General features: G+C 41.4%; 1 protein-coding gene across 1 annotated transcript in view; it reads left to right on the top strand.

Moving 5' to 3' along the window:
- The window catches only part of Pip4p2 (phosphatidylinositol-4,5-bisphosphate 4-phosphatase 2), a 51,823-nt gene extending 43,089 nt beyond the window's left edge, over positions 1-8,734 (top strand). The window contains exons 6-7 of the mRNA XM_050165961.1: positions 5,807-5,897; positions 7,217-8,734. Of these exons, the coding sequence (XP_050021918.1) occupies positions 5,807-5,897; positions 7,217-7,360 (235 nt within the window). The 3' untranslated portion in view covers positions 7,361-8,734. The remainder of the gene's footprint in view (positions 1-5,806; positions 5,898-7,216) is intronic.
- The last annotated feature ends 8,125 nt before the right edge of the window (positions 8,735-16,859 follow it).

Below are 16,859 nucleotides of genomic sequence, written 5' to 3'. Positions count from 1 at the left end.
ACTAAAATGATTGGGCTTGATTGTTGTTCTTTAAAGGGAAATCCATTTCTAGGAGAGTAAAATTAATAGATTGTCAGTTACCTGGAGAGTTTCCAGTGTTATAAAGGTTATAATCTCTTGCAGCTAATCTACAGTTTGTAAGAAATCTTGTAATCAAGGAGAAAAACCTGTTGTTGGTGAGTCTGTAATTGGTTGATGGTTAGTTTTTCCACTCCCTTCCTAATGAGATGATCACTGTGACAAAGTTTATGGAACTCTCTGCTTTAACTGTAAAGTCTGTTTATTTATGTTTCTGACAGGTTTGCCTAGGGAAAGGGTAAAAAGCAATATGACCATGGGAAACCACAAAGATATTTTGATTAAAAAATATATTCTACGGCTTACGTGTTGGGGGTTCTGAGGACCAAGATTCTGTCCCAAGGAGCATACTACAGATAGGAGTGTATTCTAGCTGAGGAATATTAAATACTCAGCCAAGGGGGAAGACAAACGGGAGCAGACCTTGGAGACGTCAAGCAGAAGCTTCAAAGAGGCCTTTCCCTTGAGTCCTCTGTGAAAGAATTGTTAGTGCATCTGCAGTGTGTGTCTGCCAAGGGCACTCACTTGAGACTTGGTGGGGGATCATGGGCACCTATTGCCAGCACATACCCACATTCCAGGTGGCCAACAGGACAGTTCGTAGTTGGTGTAACCTGTATCACTTACAGAGAGAATTTATACCCTTACACTTATGGAATGCTAGCAACGTTTTAAAAACCAGAGTGCCCAGAGAGCAGCTGAGGACCAATCTCGTGAGAAGGGCTTTTTAGTGAGTAGTCTTAGGTTGATGTGTTAGCCTTGCTGCACAGCATTAACTTTGACAATGAAAATTTAATTAAAAATGATCATCCACTTCCATGTGTGAATTGTAATGTAAGCAAAGTCAACTGGGCCGGAATGTTTTGACAATTTGATTTTTAAGACAGAAAATATGGATTCATACTTTATATGACTTTTTAGTGTGATCTAATTAACTTTGTTTTGAAAATAGAAGAATCCCATGAATGGTTTCTCAGAGAAAATAATTAAAAAGTATCTGTAAAATTGAGAATACGTAATGAAATGTCTCCATTCCTTACTGCTAAATGATTTCAATTAACTATAATCCCGGGATAATTTTCTTTATCATTCATTTTTAACTTTAAAAGAAGAGATACTTAAAATTCATGAAATAATTCACCTAAGCCCTTTGTTTTATTGAATTTGGTGGAAGTCCATGCATGGAGAAGGAAAGTAGACAACCCCAAATACATACATGGAAAAAAAGTCATGTTGGGGAGGCCACAACTCCTGAAACATGAATATGCATGCTATCGATCCATGTCTATGCATGTATCACAATATACACAAAATTATGTGGGAAATTCTTTTGCCGAGGACATCAGGTAGTATTAAAAAGCCACAGAAAATATGAAGCAGAGGGTTAGATACTCTGAGCACAGCTACAAGTGGTCCTGTAGACCCTGGTGCACATTAGCCAGAGCTTTTGCAGGAACCTGAGAATGCAGAGATTGTCCGGATAGTTTTACAAGTTAGAAACCGCTGCGAGGGGTAAGGGTTGTGCTTAAGGAACTTGTTTAACTACTTTAGAACAATGGCTCTATTTTTCTGGTAAGAATGTCAAGTTTCTGACCATAAGGCTGTATTGATATGAGGAAGTGTTTGTATCAATTCCTTAGGGAATAGTGTGCATAGACGTTCACGTGGACGGAAGCAGTTTAACCATTGTTCTAAGAAGATGGTCTCTAGAACTGGAATCGTACTCTGAGCATGGGAGACTCAGGGCGTTTGTTGCTTGTGGGCAGAAGCTGTCATCATAGGGGCACCCGTAGCTGCCTTCCAGATCTCTTCTGGCACCTTTTTCTTCCTAGCAACATAACGGGTCTCTTAGGAAGCTTAGACAGCGTTTTATTTCATCAAACGTAACTATCCTAGAATTCCTTTTTGTTTATTGGAGTTACGACATCATTACTACAACACTTGTTTGCCGTGTGTTAATCTCACAAGCACTTGAGGACAGCTTTACCCGTGGCTCCCCAGTCAAGGAAATGTATTCCCCTGTTCCGTTTCCTTGTTAATGCAGAAGTGGGGGCTGCTGTAGCTGAAGATGTGTTTTCCTTTCCTGGCAGATGGTGGCTGCCACCTGGATGTTCAGTTCTAGCGTTCTGAAAGTACAGTTGGGGCTGTAGTCCCCAACTGAGAGGCTATGGTGGATCTTTGACTAAGAGAGACATGGGCTTTTCATCTAAATTCTCGTTGGATGTCAATTCGGCATCACCAGGAACTCCTTGTGAATACCTTTCTACTGTTTTCAGTTATTACGGACTCTTCTTCTTGGCTGCCGCCCTTTAGATTTTCTGAGTTAGCCCTCTTACTTCAGCCAACACTCCGGTGTTACTGGGAACTTCAAAGATAAACGTCTTAACGGTGATGCCCAGTAGCTTGGTAGGCGGAAGGTGGGGAAGGAGCAAGAGAGAAAAGTACATTAAAACTTCTTGGTGCTACTATGGCAATGTGTGCTGTGCTTTGAAGGTTGGCGGGAAAGCGATCATGAGAGGTGCCTTCAGGAGAGGGTGAACTGTGGTCTAAGTTATAGACTAGAGGGAACTCGCAAAGAAGCCAGTGTAATTCAGTGCAGAAGCAGTCACTTGTGGAAAGACCCCAGGGAGGCAAAGCATTGCCTTGATGTCAGGACCCAACTGAGAGCACTGGGCATCGATGCAGGCAGGCTGGGGCCAATGATGACCGTCCTTCCTAGATGCTCTGGAGACTTTTAGGAGGAGCCCGGGATCTACACAACATGCAGCTGGCAGGAGATAGTAATTCTAGCATCTAGATGACATCACATACGCCTTGAACAACTTCCTGACCCCACTCCTCACACCAGTATTCCTTGTGGAGGATGCATGTGTCAGTGAGTCTTACCCCACTTCTCTAGTGCAGCCAGAATTGTGATTGTATCTTTTCTTTCTAATCTATATATGGATGCAGATATTGTAACAGTTATGTCCCTTGCCATTTTACTTTCTCCTCCCTGTTCTTCCTGTTTCACCTTCACTCCACCCATTCAGCACCCTGTGTTAGTGCTGCGGTGGAGGCTTTCAAAAGTTACCCTTTGGCCCCAGCCTTAAAGTTTTCAACCAGCTTCCTAGAAAAGCAGGCCCATATGATTTTAGAGTCTTGACTTCAGGTCTTCTAGTAGTTCCCAGAGCATGCAAATACGTGAGTTACCTGCTGTGTGGCTCAAGAAGATGCCATGGCCCTTCTTCTCCTTCTTTCTTCTTCTTTTTCTTCTTCTTCTTCTTCTTCTTCTTCTTCTTCTTCTTCTTCTTCTTCTTCTTCTTCTTCTTCTTCTTCTTCTTCTTCTTCTTCTTCTTCTTCTCCTCCTCCTCCTCCTCCTCCTCCTCCTCCTCCTCCTCCTCCTCCTCCTCTTCTTCTTCTTTTTTTTTCCTTTGTTTTTTTGTTTTGTTTTGGAGACAGGGTTTCTCTTAACCACTAAGCTTACTAAGTTTGTAGGAAACTTTATACGGTCCCTAGATTTAAAACTCTACCTACGTTCTAGAGCTTTCATTGTTTCCTCCGGTACATACAAATAACCCCTTTGTGCTACAATAACACATTCCTTACTTCTATAAGCACCCTGTACAGTTCCTTGATTCTTTCCTGTATCCTGTGTGTGAGCCGTGGAATTGTCTGTCTGCTTCACGTCCTCTCCCCTGGCTGCCTCAGAAACACCCAGTAAACCCCTCAAACTAGCTGAAATCTCTTTTGCTTCTCTTGTTTGCTTGTGCAAACTTCCTGTGGGAGAATGGCTTGAGTATTGTTTTTCTCTCATTCTTGAGCCACACTTCTATTATAAACTAGAATGGCCCAGCCTTCTACCTATGTACATCCTGCCTGCCTTCAAACCTCCCTGTATTGGTTCATTTTGTACTGCAGTAATGAAATACTAAAGACTTCAGCATTATAAAAAATTAAATAAGGCTTATCACAGCCCCTATGATCCAGGGGCCTGTATGTGGTAGTGGCCTTCTTGCTGACTGGATTTTGAGGTGGTACAGAGTTTTACATGGCTAGTGACGAGGAATGTATACATGCCTTTCACTTTCTGGTCTTTCTGCCTGTTCTTTGAGAATAAAACATAACATGCATAAGATTCACTCATGGGGTATCGCCCTGGTGACCATATCTAGTTCTAATTACCTGGCAACAGCCACACATCTCTACACTCTTCCTGTTAAATCCCCATCCTCTTAAGACTTCACTGTGAAGATTGTACTCCAACGTGAGTTTCAGAAGGGAAGAAGCAATGTTCAGACCATAGCACTTCCATTCTCCCATTGCCTCTTCTGAAGTTATAAAGAACATTGCTTGGTTTCTCATGCATGGTAAGTCAGAAACCACCAGATTGCCATACAGGTGGTATTGAGAAACAAGACCCAGCTGCGAGCTCTAAAGCAGGACACCTATAACAGGTTATATAAGAGTTAAAACCGAAAAGCAGAGGCAAAACAAAACATTAAGGCCTGGGACTATACATGTCCTAGAGACTGCAGACAGCTGTCTGCACAGTGGCACGATGCAGCGTCTATTGTTGTCCCCAACGCACCGGGATGTTTGTTAATGTTTACTTCAGGAAAATCGATGATACCTATATTTGCAGCAAAATTCATTAACTCATGTGAAGATTTGGGCACTGAAGGAAATTATTATGCAGAATTAACCTGTTGAGGGTATCATGCTTATAAATTATGTCTGATAAGTGGCCTGTTCCTCTCTTTCACTCATTCAGTAGACAGTCATTGAAAGAGTACACGTGCTCTCGATACTTGCCATGCCGAGGTGACACCTCTTTCTGTCATCTCACTAACTAACGGTGCCTTGCATATGGTGTGTGCAATAAATGTGCACACATTAGCAAACGCTGCTCACTGGGCTTGGGCTTCTTGTTCTCTGCTATACTCGCATCATTTAGAAAATTACCAAAATTGGAAGTGGAGAGAAGTAAATACCGGATTTTGGGTTTCACTTGAGAAACCAGTCACAGTGTATGCTCTGATGAATTTCCTGCAGGCTTTCAACACCGCTGAGAAACCGTAATACTTTAATCCCTACAGTGTCACACTTCTAATTCTAAATAGCTTAAGACCAAGATGAGATATAAGCACAGTGCTTTAAGTGACGCTTAGCTGCCAGTGTTTGGAACGATGGATACCCTCAAGTGTGAATGAGGGGAGGTGGTAGAGCCCTTTGCTTGCGTCATGGAGCTCCATTTTGAGAATGCTCGATAACAGGGAAATATTCACGCTGCCTTTGGGCCAGGGTAAAGACTGGCAGGAAGAGAGTAAGCCAGGGCCCCGGGAGACTTTCAGGGCAGGAGAATCACACGTGCTTTCTTTTTTCATTGATTTCTCCATTTTCCAAATTTTTCACACAAAACATAAACCATAAGCAAGCCAAAGGCTGCTTTTTAATCTGGTATTTTGTTCTGGGTAAGACCTTTGGATATGGACATCTGAAGCATTATCAAGGGCCATAGTGATTTGTTGTTGTTATTTATTTATTTATTTATGAATGTATATTGTCAGTGAGCAGGGCACCATTTACCATTTGTTGAAAAAAAATGTCATTTTATGCATACTGTCTGTCATTGTGAAGAAACAAATGAAGCCAGTATGTTAGTGAAGCCGGACATAACAAGTCATGAAGATGTGACGAAAAGTCTTGGCATAAATATTAATGTGTCCCTCTGCTCTGCCCCTTACAGCTCTTCGGTTGGTAGTGCACTTCCCCGGAGACGCTGCTGTGCCTATATCACCATCGGAATGATATGTATTTTCATTGGAGTTGGTCTAACCGTGAGTACTGCCTTTGTTTGTTTCTTTGAAGGGTCTCACGTAGCAGAGGGTGGCCTTTGAGCTTGTGATCCTCCTGTCTGCTGTAATCCCAAACCCTGGTATTACAGGTGTACCCTACCACGCCAAGAGACTGAAAACTACTATTAGATGTTTTTTCTGCATCTTTAGTCTGTTCTGAGATTTGGGACAGTTATCAGAGATCCCCAAGATGGTGACCACTCAGCCTGACAGGTTCTAGAGCTTCTGAAGGTCTATGGTCAATCAGATGTCCAATCCTTGGATATGTATTTTTTTAAGTAGTTGATTTTTTAAAGATCTTTAAAAAAAACTTTAATTTTATTTTACATGCACAGGTGTTTTGTCTGCATGCCTGTTTGTGCACTACTTGAATGGCTGATGCCCATGGAGGCCAGCAGGAGGTTCCAGAGAATTTGGAATTGGGGTTACAGATGGTTATGAGCCCTGGTGTGGGAGGTGGAAGTCTAATCTAGGTCCTCTGGATGAGCAGTCAGTGCTCCTAACCTCTGAGCCATTTCTCCAGCCCATTGAAAAAGATTTCATGGCATTATATTAATTACATAAAGTCAGGATTTCATTGTGCCTGAACTGTTTCTGATGGAGTCTGCCTACCCAGGAAAAGGCTATGATTGTGCCACTCCGAAAGTCTTTAGCACTGAGAAATTCATTATTCGTTTTTCAAAAGCCTTTTTTACTTTTGTTGAGTGGGCAGAACCAACTTTGCATGATCATGGAGTATCTTATATCCAAATCAACACTTGCTCATTTACAGAGATTTGGAAAATCAATCTCTTTATCCATGTCAAGCAGAGATTTATGTTTGCTCTGAGGATGTGTTGATTCCAGAGAGACTGAAGTTGAATGGTTGGCACTGGGATTACACTAGGAGAAGGGAGCAGGGAGTTGATCTGTTTTGCTTTCCGTGCTGTGTTCTTTGGTCAGTACACCTGGTCCCATCTTATGAGCAAAGTTTACTGTGCCATTAAGTGAGAGATAACAATGTGAATTTTCTTCTTCATTGTTACTTTTATCCCTCTTTTGTTACTGCGCCCTAGCATGCACAGGTTCTCACCACTATGCCGGGCAGTGTGCTTTTCTATTTACTTCATAAAATGTGTAGTTAACGCAAGTACCATTGTTGTATGTTAATCAGTCAAGAACCACGTGTAATCTTAGAAGGCCTAATTGGCTTCAGTTTGCGGACGTGTTTCACATAATCCCAAAGAGGGAGGGCCAACCCAAGTTTTCCCAGCAAATATTTCCTTAAAGTTTCTAATTTCTTGTTTTGTTTTTCATTTTAGGTTGGCACACAAGACTTTTCGAGGCGATTTCATGCAACCTACGTGTCTTGGGCAATTGCTTATCTCTTAGGTTTGATTTGCCTTATCCGAGCTTGTTACTGGGGTGCAATAAGAGTCAGTTATCCAGAACACAGTTTTGCTTAAGTCTACCCCTGAATCCTTGACGCAGGTGAGCGTGTCCAGTAGCTCTTGATACGCTCCTTTGGACGCCTTCAAGTCATTTCTCCTCGTGGATTCCATCCTGCTTTGTATAGTAGTTTCAAGACTTTGAGTCCTTTCTGAACAGTTGCTCACTATAGTACAGTATACGCAAGTTCATTTGCTGCTAGGTTATCAGACTTGGAAAAATAAAGTGCGTCTTTGTTCTTTTAAATCATTTAGAGGTATTTTTGTGTTTGTCATCACATGTTACATCTAACACCAGTCTTTTATTATGTTTAAACCAGTAATGTCATTACTCGCTGATCTGTGGCTATTTCCAAGAAGTGTTTATAAATGTTTCTACAATAGGTTCACGTTTGTACTTACATTTTCAACAGAATCGCTTGCTTTAAAATCTAAGCAATATGCATTTTTGCTTGAACTGCTTACTGTAATTTTAACCTAAGATTATAGTTACCTTATTCAGGAAAAAGAAATTGAGTGTACTTTCAAAAACTTGACATTCTTGTCAGAGAAACATTTCTAGATATTATATGCTTGTTTTTTGTTGTTTGTAGAAAGATACAATATTTTGGTAGTAAATTAAAATACTTAGGATGAACATGTTTGTCCACAGTTGGATATGTTGGATAAATGGCTTTTCTCTAAGATTACAGAACCTTTTGCCTTTTATTTTTGTCTTTTTATTTAGCATTTACAAAAATCTGGTTTATGGAACTTAGTGTTAGTCTGCTGGATGTATTCCGTTGTAGACTGGAGGAGGTATTGCGGAAAACATGCTTTATAAGGCTTCATCATCTCATCACAGACACATTGACACTGGGCTGCATTCCCTCTCCTTAGATCATGGCAAACTTTTCTTTGTGAGATCCCTGTGTGCCCGCTTCCCTGTGCAGAGAACCTATGGCATCTTGCCTTAGCTGAAACACTAAAGTTAAAGATTGTCTTACTGTCTCTCAGCTGACCAGATAAGGAATGAGTCAGCTTACTCCAGGAAATGGATCAGAGGTAACGAGCTTCACGGCTTTCTAAGAGTCGCCCGGGGTCTGTGGAATCAGCTCGTGCACTGCCCACGTGTGCGGCCTCGAAGTAATTATTTGAGAGTTAATGGCTTAAACTCTTTCAAATTGCTGATCAGACAATTGAGTGACCTGAGTAAATTAGTAGGTGATTCCGAGGGACACGACTAATATTTTAAGTTATTTATGTTCCTGATTAATATACAAATGCACTTACCGCGAAGTTTGAAGTGAAATACATGTAAACCTCAAAGAGAAAATGATAAATGTATAAATGCAGTAGCTCAGGATTATATGTATCTTTGAAAATACACTAATAAAGATGATTATTCAAGAATGGCCTTGTTTAATTCATCTTAAAAAATAAGATTTAATTTCTAAAATTTACTTTGAGATCTTGCTCCGAAATACTCATATTAAAGAAGACATGTAACTTTTATAATGTTCTTTTATTAGTTTGTGCTATTTTTATAACTGTTTTCTAAGACTTCTTTTGTGTGCCATGGTGTTGCTAGCACCCTTGGCGTGCAGTATAAAACAATCTCCTTCGTCTTGCCTTAGTGGCAGTTTTGTAGTAGCGCTGGGTGGTGATTGTCCCCATTGGTGGGACCTCTCACATTGCGTTATGCGCTATTTGACAAGATCCTTCTGAAGTACAGCTCTGGGAGATGCGTGACGGTTTGTTCACATGTTCACCCCATGTAGATCCTGCTCCTGGTGCACGTGTGCTCTGTCTAACTGAAAGAATGAAGGTGGGTGACAGATAAGTGACCAGGCTATTCTTAGCCCTCATGTGTACTTGGGTCAGTACGTAGTATTCTGAGCTACAATAGTTATGTAAACATTATAATGTTAGGCTAAGGAGAAAAAATACTACCTAGAAGGAAAACATGTGAAAGATTGGTACAGTAAGTGATGAAAGTCAGGAGAGACACCAAGAGCTCGCACAGAAAAAATAAAATAAAATTTACAAATAAAAGCAAAAGACAATTTGGTGAAGATATTTTCAAAACAGTTGAATCAATTTCTGAAATATGGAAAGGATCTAAAGCCAGGAAGAAGCAGTTTATAAGAAGAGAAGTAAAGCCAAACATGGTGGTGCACACCGTTAATCCCAGCACTTGGGAGGCAGAGGCAGGTGGATCTTTCTGAGTTCAAGGCCAGCCAGGTCTACAGAGAGTTCCAGGACAGCCAGGGCTGTGACACAGAGAAAATTAGTTTTGAAAATCCAAATAAATAAATAAAATTATCAAACAAATAAATAAAAATACAAAAGAGATGAAGCGAACTCAGTCACAAAGTAATGCCTGCATTTTGATCCGTTTGGGGGAAAGTGTGTGCATGCACACTGACCACTAGGGGGAGCAACACAATGTTACCTGTGGACGGTGAGAGACAAAAGGTTCAAATATTTTTTAACTACATTAATAGTTGGAAATTTTGCTCTTGACAAATATGGCATGATCACAGCAATATTTGTTACATTTTCACTGAGATTTTAATACATATTAAAGCTTAGTCTTAAGTGAATTACCACAAGTTTACTATCAGTTTTACTTTTCGAGACTTCATGCAATACTTTTGTGTGGGCAGCAGCACAGTTCTCTGTGCCCTGCGTGTCTGTGGCTAGGTTTAGAAGTCCTCATCACAGTGACCAATCACAGCACAGAGAACTTGTCTCCTGGTGCCCAGACTGCTAAAGATTCCACTTGTGTTTCAGAGGGGAAATGAGCCTATGATTAGATACTTTTTCTTACAAAGTGTACAATGTAAGTTTCTCTTACATTGTTGTGTGTATGTTGTGTGTGTTTGTTAGTTCATGCGCCTTGATGTATATGGTGGATTCAGAGGATAACTTTTGGGAGTCGATTCTGCCTTCATTATTCTGTGGATCGAGTCGGGTGATCTGGTTTCTGCAGCAAGCGTTTCTACCCACGGAGCCATCACCAGCCCTGATTGGGTATTTCTGACCATGGTTTGTGACTGTCCCTGGTGTTTTGGAACAAAGGAATCTAACAACAACTCGGGCCAGGTGCTGTGCCACTGTCCGGAACTTGTTGTGTGTTTACAGGCGCCAAGGAGGGGACCGAACTTTTCTTTTACACAGAGCAGGGGCACGCTCTTCCAGAGTCCTACAGAGACGGATTTTGTCAGACAGTCCTGCATTCAAAAGAATCATTGCTAGGTAGTTCTGATATGTTTCCAGATTACTCTGTCTAAAATACTGTACATCAGATTGAACCCCCTCCCAATTTCCTAATAAGTAAAAACTTCTAATTGCATTTGAGTAACTAATATAATATCCTTAGTTTTGGCGTGGCTGTTCTTGACTGCCTAGACCTTCATGAAATGCTGTGGCCATTTTCATAATCATAATCCACATAATTGCTCCAAAAAAAGCCGACATTTTCAGTTACTGTTTGTCAGCTCTGGCATGTGCATAGCTAAATGTGTAAGAAGCAATAGAGAAAGGCCTAGTGGTGAGGGTTACATATGCATGTGTGTCTGTATGTGTCTGTATACACACATTAAATGCCCGCCATACCCATGACTCTGAAGGGGTTGAGCTGTTGAAGACAGCTAAGTGATAATCCCAGCTGGCATCGGTTGGGCTGCTTTCAAAGCACACCTGTTTTCTACTGTAGATTTCTTTTTGGAGGGGGGTCGGTGGGTTTTAAGACATGGATTCTCTGCAGAGCCTTAGCTGCCCTTGATCTCTCTCGTTAGACCAGGCTGGCCTCAAACTCAGACATCCGCCTGCCTCATCCCCAGTGCTGGCATTAAAGGCGTGCGCTGCCACTGCCCAGTTACTGAATGTGATTTTTACTGTGCTTCCCTTTGTAGCTAAAGACGTTTGGGCTGTGTCCTTTTTATCACAATTAATAGGCATGTTTAATGGAAGTAGCTATTCCAGAATAATAATTAAAAATCTATGAATTTGAAATATACATCAATTTAAAATTATTTAATTTATAATATATTTTTATTTTAATAAATAACATAAATAATGGAAAGACTGAGTCGAAACCTGAGAAAACTGGTGTGGATTGAGCCTTAAATAATATAACTAAGTTTTATTCTTGTAATGCTAGCTAAAATGGTTATCAAAAAGTACAAAATGCTTAAAAATGAGTCTGTAAAAGGTTTTCAATTTACATTTTATTCTTTATGTTTTGCTAAATGTGAATGACTTGAGGTGAAATACTCTTAAAAAATGTTCAAAAACAAAACCAAGTCTACTCTTGAAGGCTGCCTCTCTGTACTGTGTCAGAGGCATCTGAAGACCATGAAGGTCGGGCAGCTCGCCCCCTGCAGGCCAGCGGTTTCATCTCCTGGAACTTTGATTTGTCAAGGTTTGCTGGGTAGCTTTCTAAACAGAATCTGCTTATGTTGAGGTTTTGAGCAATTCCTAGAGGTCTATTGCTATTTGTGTGTTTGGATTTAAACTATAGAAAGAAATCGAAGGAATGCTTGGTGGTTAAGAGCGTTGTTTTGTGTTTTTGAGACAGGGTTTCTCTGTGTAACATTCTTGGCTCTCCTGGAACTCACTCTAGAGCAGGCTGGTGTTGTACTCAGATAGCCACCTGCCTCTGCCTCCCGAGTGCTGGGATTAAAGGTGTGCGCCCCCACGCCTGACAATTATTAACTCTTAATGGCCTGGCATTCATTTTCCAGCACTCATGATTGCTAGCTCACCCAGGTTGAGCAACTCATAAGCACCTGTGGTTACAGCTAGAAGGAATCCAGCACCCCTTTCTGCCTTCTGAGGACACACACATGCCTGTATGAGCATGCATGTGCTAGTTAACACACACACACACACAAATTTTAAAAAGTCTTAAAATTATTCAAAGTTTTCTAGTGTATCAATAAAATTTTCTTCAAACCTTGGATGTCTGATATTTCCATATGTCTTTGGCGTAAGGTTTTGGGTGTTTGAGCAGTCCGGAGACTTTTCAGACTTAGGTCTGTAATAGCACACGTGTGGAGAACTCCTGAGGCTATGTAAGGCTTTTCTTCTGGTCTCTTCAGTCACACCCGCTTCCTCTCTGCCAACCACTTGCTGTCCACAAGTCCGTTCACATCGCCATAGTTAGTAGAGAGTTCGAATGTGGCTTTCACCCTTGTCACATGGCACCATGTCATCTGTGGATGCTCCAGTCATCTGTGGGTGCTCCAGTCATCTGTGGGTGCTCCAGTCATCATCTGTGGGTGCTCCAGTCATCTGTGGGTGCTCCAGTCATCTGTGGGTGCTCCAGTCATCTGTGGGTGCTCCAGTCGTCATCTGGGGGTGCTCCAGTCATCTGGGGGTGCTCTAGTTGTGCTGTGGTCTAGACCGGCACCTCTCACACTTTTCCACTCATGAGTCCTTTTCTCCTGAGAGGCTTTCATGGCACAATATATAGACATATAAAATAGACATACAAATAAAACAATAAAATGTGAAGAATTTGATTTTGGTGCGCTTAAAAACTAACCATGTATTAATGAATAAATAAAGAAAATTTACATATGAATGAGATCGATGTGCTTATTTTTACATAAAAAATTAAAACTTGGATATTTGTTAGTGCATGGCAGAGAACACTCAGGATTTCAGCTGATTTGATTCTATAATTGTCAATACTGATAGCAGAATGCTGCTTTCCCAAAAATATGGTCCAGCATGGTGGAAGTATGTTTAGAGTCATCTCAAAAAATGTCAATTTTGTCCTAATATGAAGACAAAATGTTGATTTGTATGTGTGTGTGTGGTGTGCATGTATACAGGTGTGTGCACCCCTCTACACACAGGAGAGAATGGTGTCAGGTGTCTTGCTCTCTCATTCCCCACCTTAGCCTTTGAGAAAGGGCCTCCCACTGTATTTTTTGGTTAAGAGCCAGCAAGTGCCAGGTGTCTTCTACCCCACCACCACCCTGTGCAGAGGTTAAAGAGCCCTTGGCAACTCCTGGCTTCTGTGTAACCATAGTGTTTACCAAACAAGAGCTTTTGACTACTAAGTCACCTCCCCAGTCTGTGAATAATCTATGCAACTCGACTCAGCAACTTAAATCTGAAAATCAGATATATAATGCAGTAGACTACAATATATGAATATGATACATGTTGAGGAATGGTAGTAGGAAAATATTAAAAAGTGTTTTCTGCAGTCCAACTATTGTTTACTTAAGAACAGAGAACTTTAATATTACTCTTATGTGCATGTGTTTGTGTATAGACTCGTGCATATGAGTACCAGTGCTTGCCAAGGCCAGAAGCGTCAGATACGGATCTGGAGATGCTGGCAACTGTGAATCGCTGCTGTTTGTGATGGGTGATGGGAACCGAGCCGGGTCACCTGCAAAAGCAGAGCACATTAACTGCTGAACCGTCTCTCCAGCCCCCAAAGCCGGGAGCTTTTCCATATGTTAAAAGAATACAACTCAGAGCATACTACATGGACACGTGGCTTGAGGACATGCAGAGTGTGGCGTGCACTTGCCGTGTGTTCAGAGCTAAGGCTAACAAAGCTATGTATTCAGCATGGCCGAGTCCCAGCAGATACGCCTCGGGATATGCTCCGTTGTGAAGGAGTTTTTGGCCATCATGCGTTAGAAAACCTTCCGTTGCTGTCACTTGTTTTCAAGTCTGTGTGAGACTGTGTGGGTCCTCAACCCATGGCTTGAGCCTGGCTGAGACTCACAGGTCTTTGCTTCTGTCGGAACAGCAATCTTATTCCCTTCCATTCCCTTTATCATATGTATTTATATTTATCATTTGCAACAATATTCTGGTAACATTATTTTAATATGAACAAAATTTGATAGCTCTTGCAAACATTTTTTAAAAATTATTGAAATTTCATTTCAGTTCTACATCTGTTTACTGTAATTTAATTTTTACTACTGCTACATTTGGTGAAACCTGTTGTGAGTTTTTTGAGCTCTGAGATTTCAGGGCAATGCAATTCTATGGTTTCTGTTGGGGACAGACTCTCACTTTGCAGCCCTAGCTGGGCTCAAACTCAGGGTCATCTTGCTTCAGCCTCCTAAATGTTCGTATTATAGGTCTGTGCCTCCATGCCTGGCTCGTTCAAATTCGGGACAAAACTAAACTTTGCTCATTTAGTTGGAGCCATCTGTTTATTGTCTGAGTTTCATGGTGGATATTTGAATGTTAGACTATAGATGTTTATCTCTCGTGCTGAAGCAATAAGGGTTTCTAAGGGTCCACAGCATTGCATGGCTCATTTTTATCAATTATAAAAAATTCAGGAGTCTCTTAGAGGCATTTAAAAATTAAGCTTTCTATAAATTCCTGATCTTAGTTTTACGTGAAAATGGTTCCCAATTATCATTTTTGTCATAATAATTTCTATGGATTTTATGTAGTATAATTAAAATATTTTTAATGTAAAGTGCATGTAAAGTTGTACATTGTTCACTGTATTTATGAAGACATGTTTTGAGTAGATACTGAAAGTTGACAAGCTAGTTTTCTGCATGGGGCTTGGAGGATCTTCTGACTGCGCTGCCCACAGCTTCTTGTGCTATCAGCCACAAGTCACACTTTCATCATGGTAATTCCATCACCTGACCTGAACTTTGACCTTTGATGCCAAGTGAGTTAAGTCAGTGCTGGTAAAGAGTGTCTCAAAGCTATTTTTACATCAAGATAACTAGCAATACATCGGTTGTACATAGAAGTGTGTACCAGACTTTTTCTTTTTGGGCCATCAACCAGCTCCCAAATTACGAGAGGGAGACTTGGTATTAGTTATAAAAGCTTAGCCTTATCTTCTCTCATTTCTTGTTAGCTCTTATAACTTAACCGGTTTCTCCTTATTTATGTTTCTCCTTAGGACTTTTTAAACTTTCTTTATGTCTTACTTTCCTGCTGTCTCTACATCTGTCTGTCTGGCAACTGCCTGGCTGTCCCCAGGCACCTCCATTTCTCTTTTTCTCTTCTTCGTCTTGTTCCCTTGAGCCTAGATTTCTCCTACTTATTCTGCCTGCCGGCCCTGCCTATCCTTTTTCTGCCTAGCCAGTGGCCATTCAGCTCTTTATTAGGCCAGTCTGGTGTTTTAGGCAAGCAAGGTAAAACAGCAATACATCTTTTCAACATTAAACAAATGCAATATAAACAAATCTTATGCTGTTAAACAAATGCAGCATAAAAATGTAGCACGTTTGCATAGTTAAAGCAATATTCCAAAGCATAAACAAAAGTAACACATCTTTACATAGTTAAACTAATATTCCACAGCATAAACAAATGTAACACATCCTTACAATTAAAGTAATATTCCACAGCATAAACAAATGTGACACATCTTTACATAGTTAAACTAATATTCCACAGCATAAACAAATGTAACACATCTTTACATAGTTAAAGTAATTTACAAAACAGAGGAGTGATCATATGAGCAAAGGGTTCAAGACCATGATGGGGAGCCCACAGAAACACCTGTCCTGTGCTGTGGGCGCTGACTCTGGACTGACATCAGGAGAACCTGCATAGGTCCAAACTTGTCCCTGTAAATGTGGGTGACAGTTGTGTGGCTGGGGCAGTCTGTGGGGCCACTGGCAGAGGGACCAGGGTTTATCCCTAGTATAAGCTTTGCAGTTCAGATAGAAAAGTATTCTGGCAGTTGGGAGCTGGGGAATACTGAGTGTTACAGCTTGGGTGGATTATTTGGCAGTTGGGAGACAGTAATCAGCACAGGTCACAGTAAGCACAGCAGCTTACAGCCCTCAAAGTCACAGCTCTGCTTGGTTCCCTACCGAAGTTGTTACAGTTCGGCTCTGGGGCCCCAGGAGCTTAACAACTCCGCTCTGCTAGGGGAAGATTTCTTCCCCAGCCAAAGTTACAGCCCCGCTGGGCTCCAATTCTCTATCTCTGGCTTCCCCAGCAAAGTTGTAACAACTCAGCTTGGCTAGATTTCCCCAGGGGAAGTGTTTACAGCCCTGCACGGCTCTGCTCTGTTCAGGCGAAAGGAGGTCTTCACCCAAACCTCACTGAGAGAGATTTATTGGGAGGGAAGAATCCAGGAGTGGCTGCCTCTCTCAGGGTGGAAGACAGCAGCAAACAGAACAGGCACAGGACTTACACAGGGCTTCCTAGGGGCAGAGTTTTTCCGTGGAGTCTGAGGTTAGTTGGTCATGGGCAGAGATGGCTGATTTCAGGGCCAGATTGGGTTTCTTTCACTAGCCTGTTTTAGCTTTTTGGCTCTAGTTTTGGCAACAGGGCATATTCTTTTACTGTCTCGAATTCTCGGGCCAAAGTGGGTTTGGGGCTAAAATATTTCTTTTGCTGTCCTGGTCTCAGCCCTGCATGGGTGGGTTTCCTTGGCAGGCCCTTTGCCCTACACCTAGTGCTTGAGCAGGCTTTTTGGAGCCCATTCCCTACGAAGGGATACCTTTCTCAGCCTAGATATAGTAGAGAGGGCATCAAAGCAATGTGCTAGACTTTGACTCCC

The sequence above is a fragment of the Alexandromys fortis genome, unplaced genomic scaffold (genome assembly GCF_014885135.2).
Source record: "Alexandromys fortis isolate MF-2015 unplaced genomic scaffold, M_Fortis_MF-2015_v1.1 scaffold_18, whole genome shotgun sequence".
Classification (NCBI taxonomy): domain Eukaryota; kingdom Metazoa; phylum Chordata; class Mammalia; order Rodentia; family Cricetidae; genus Alexandromys; species Alexandromys fortis.
Note: the sequence above shows the minus strand (reverse complement) of the source record. Positions and strands in the feature narration are given on the sequence as shown.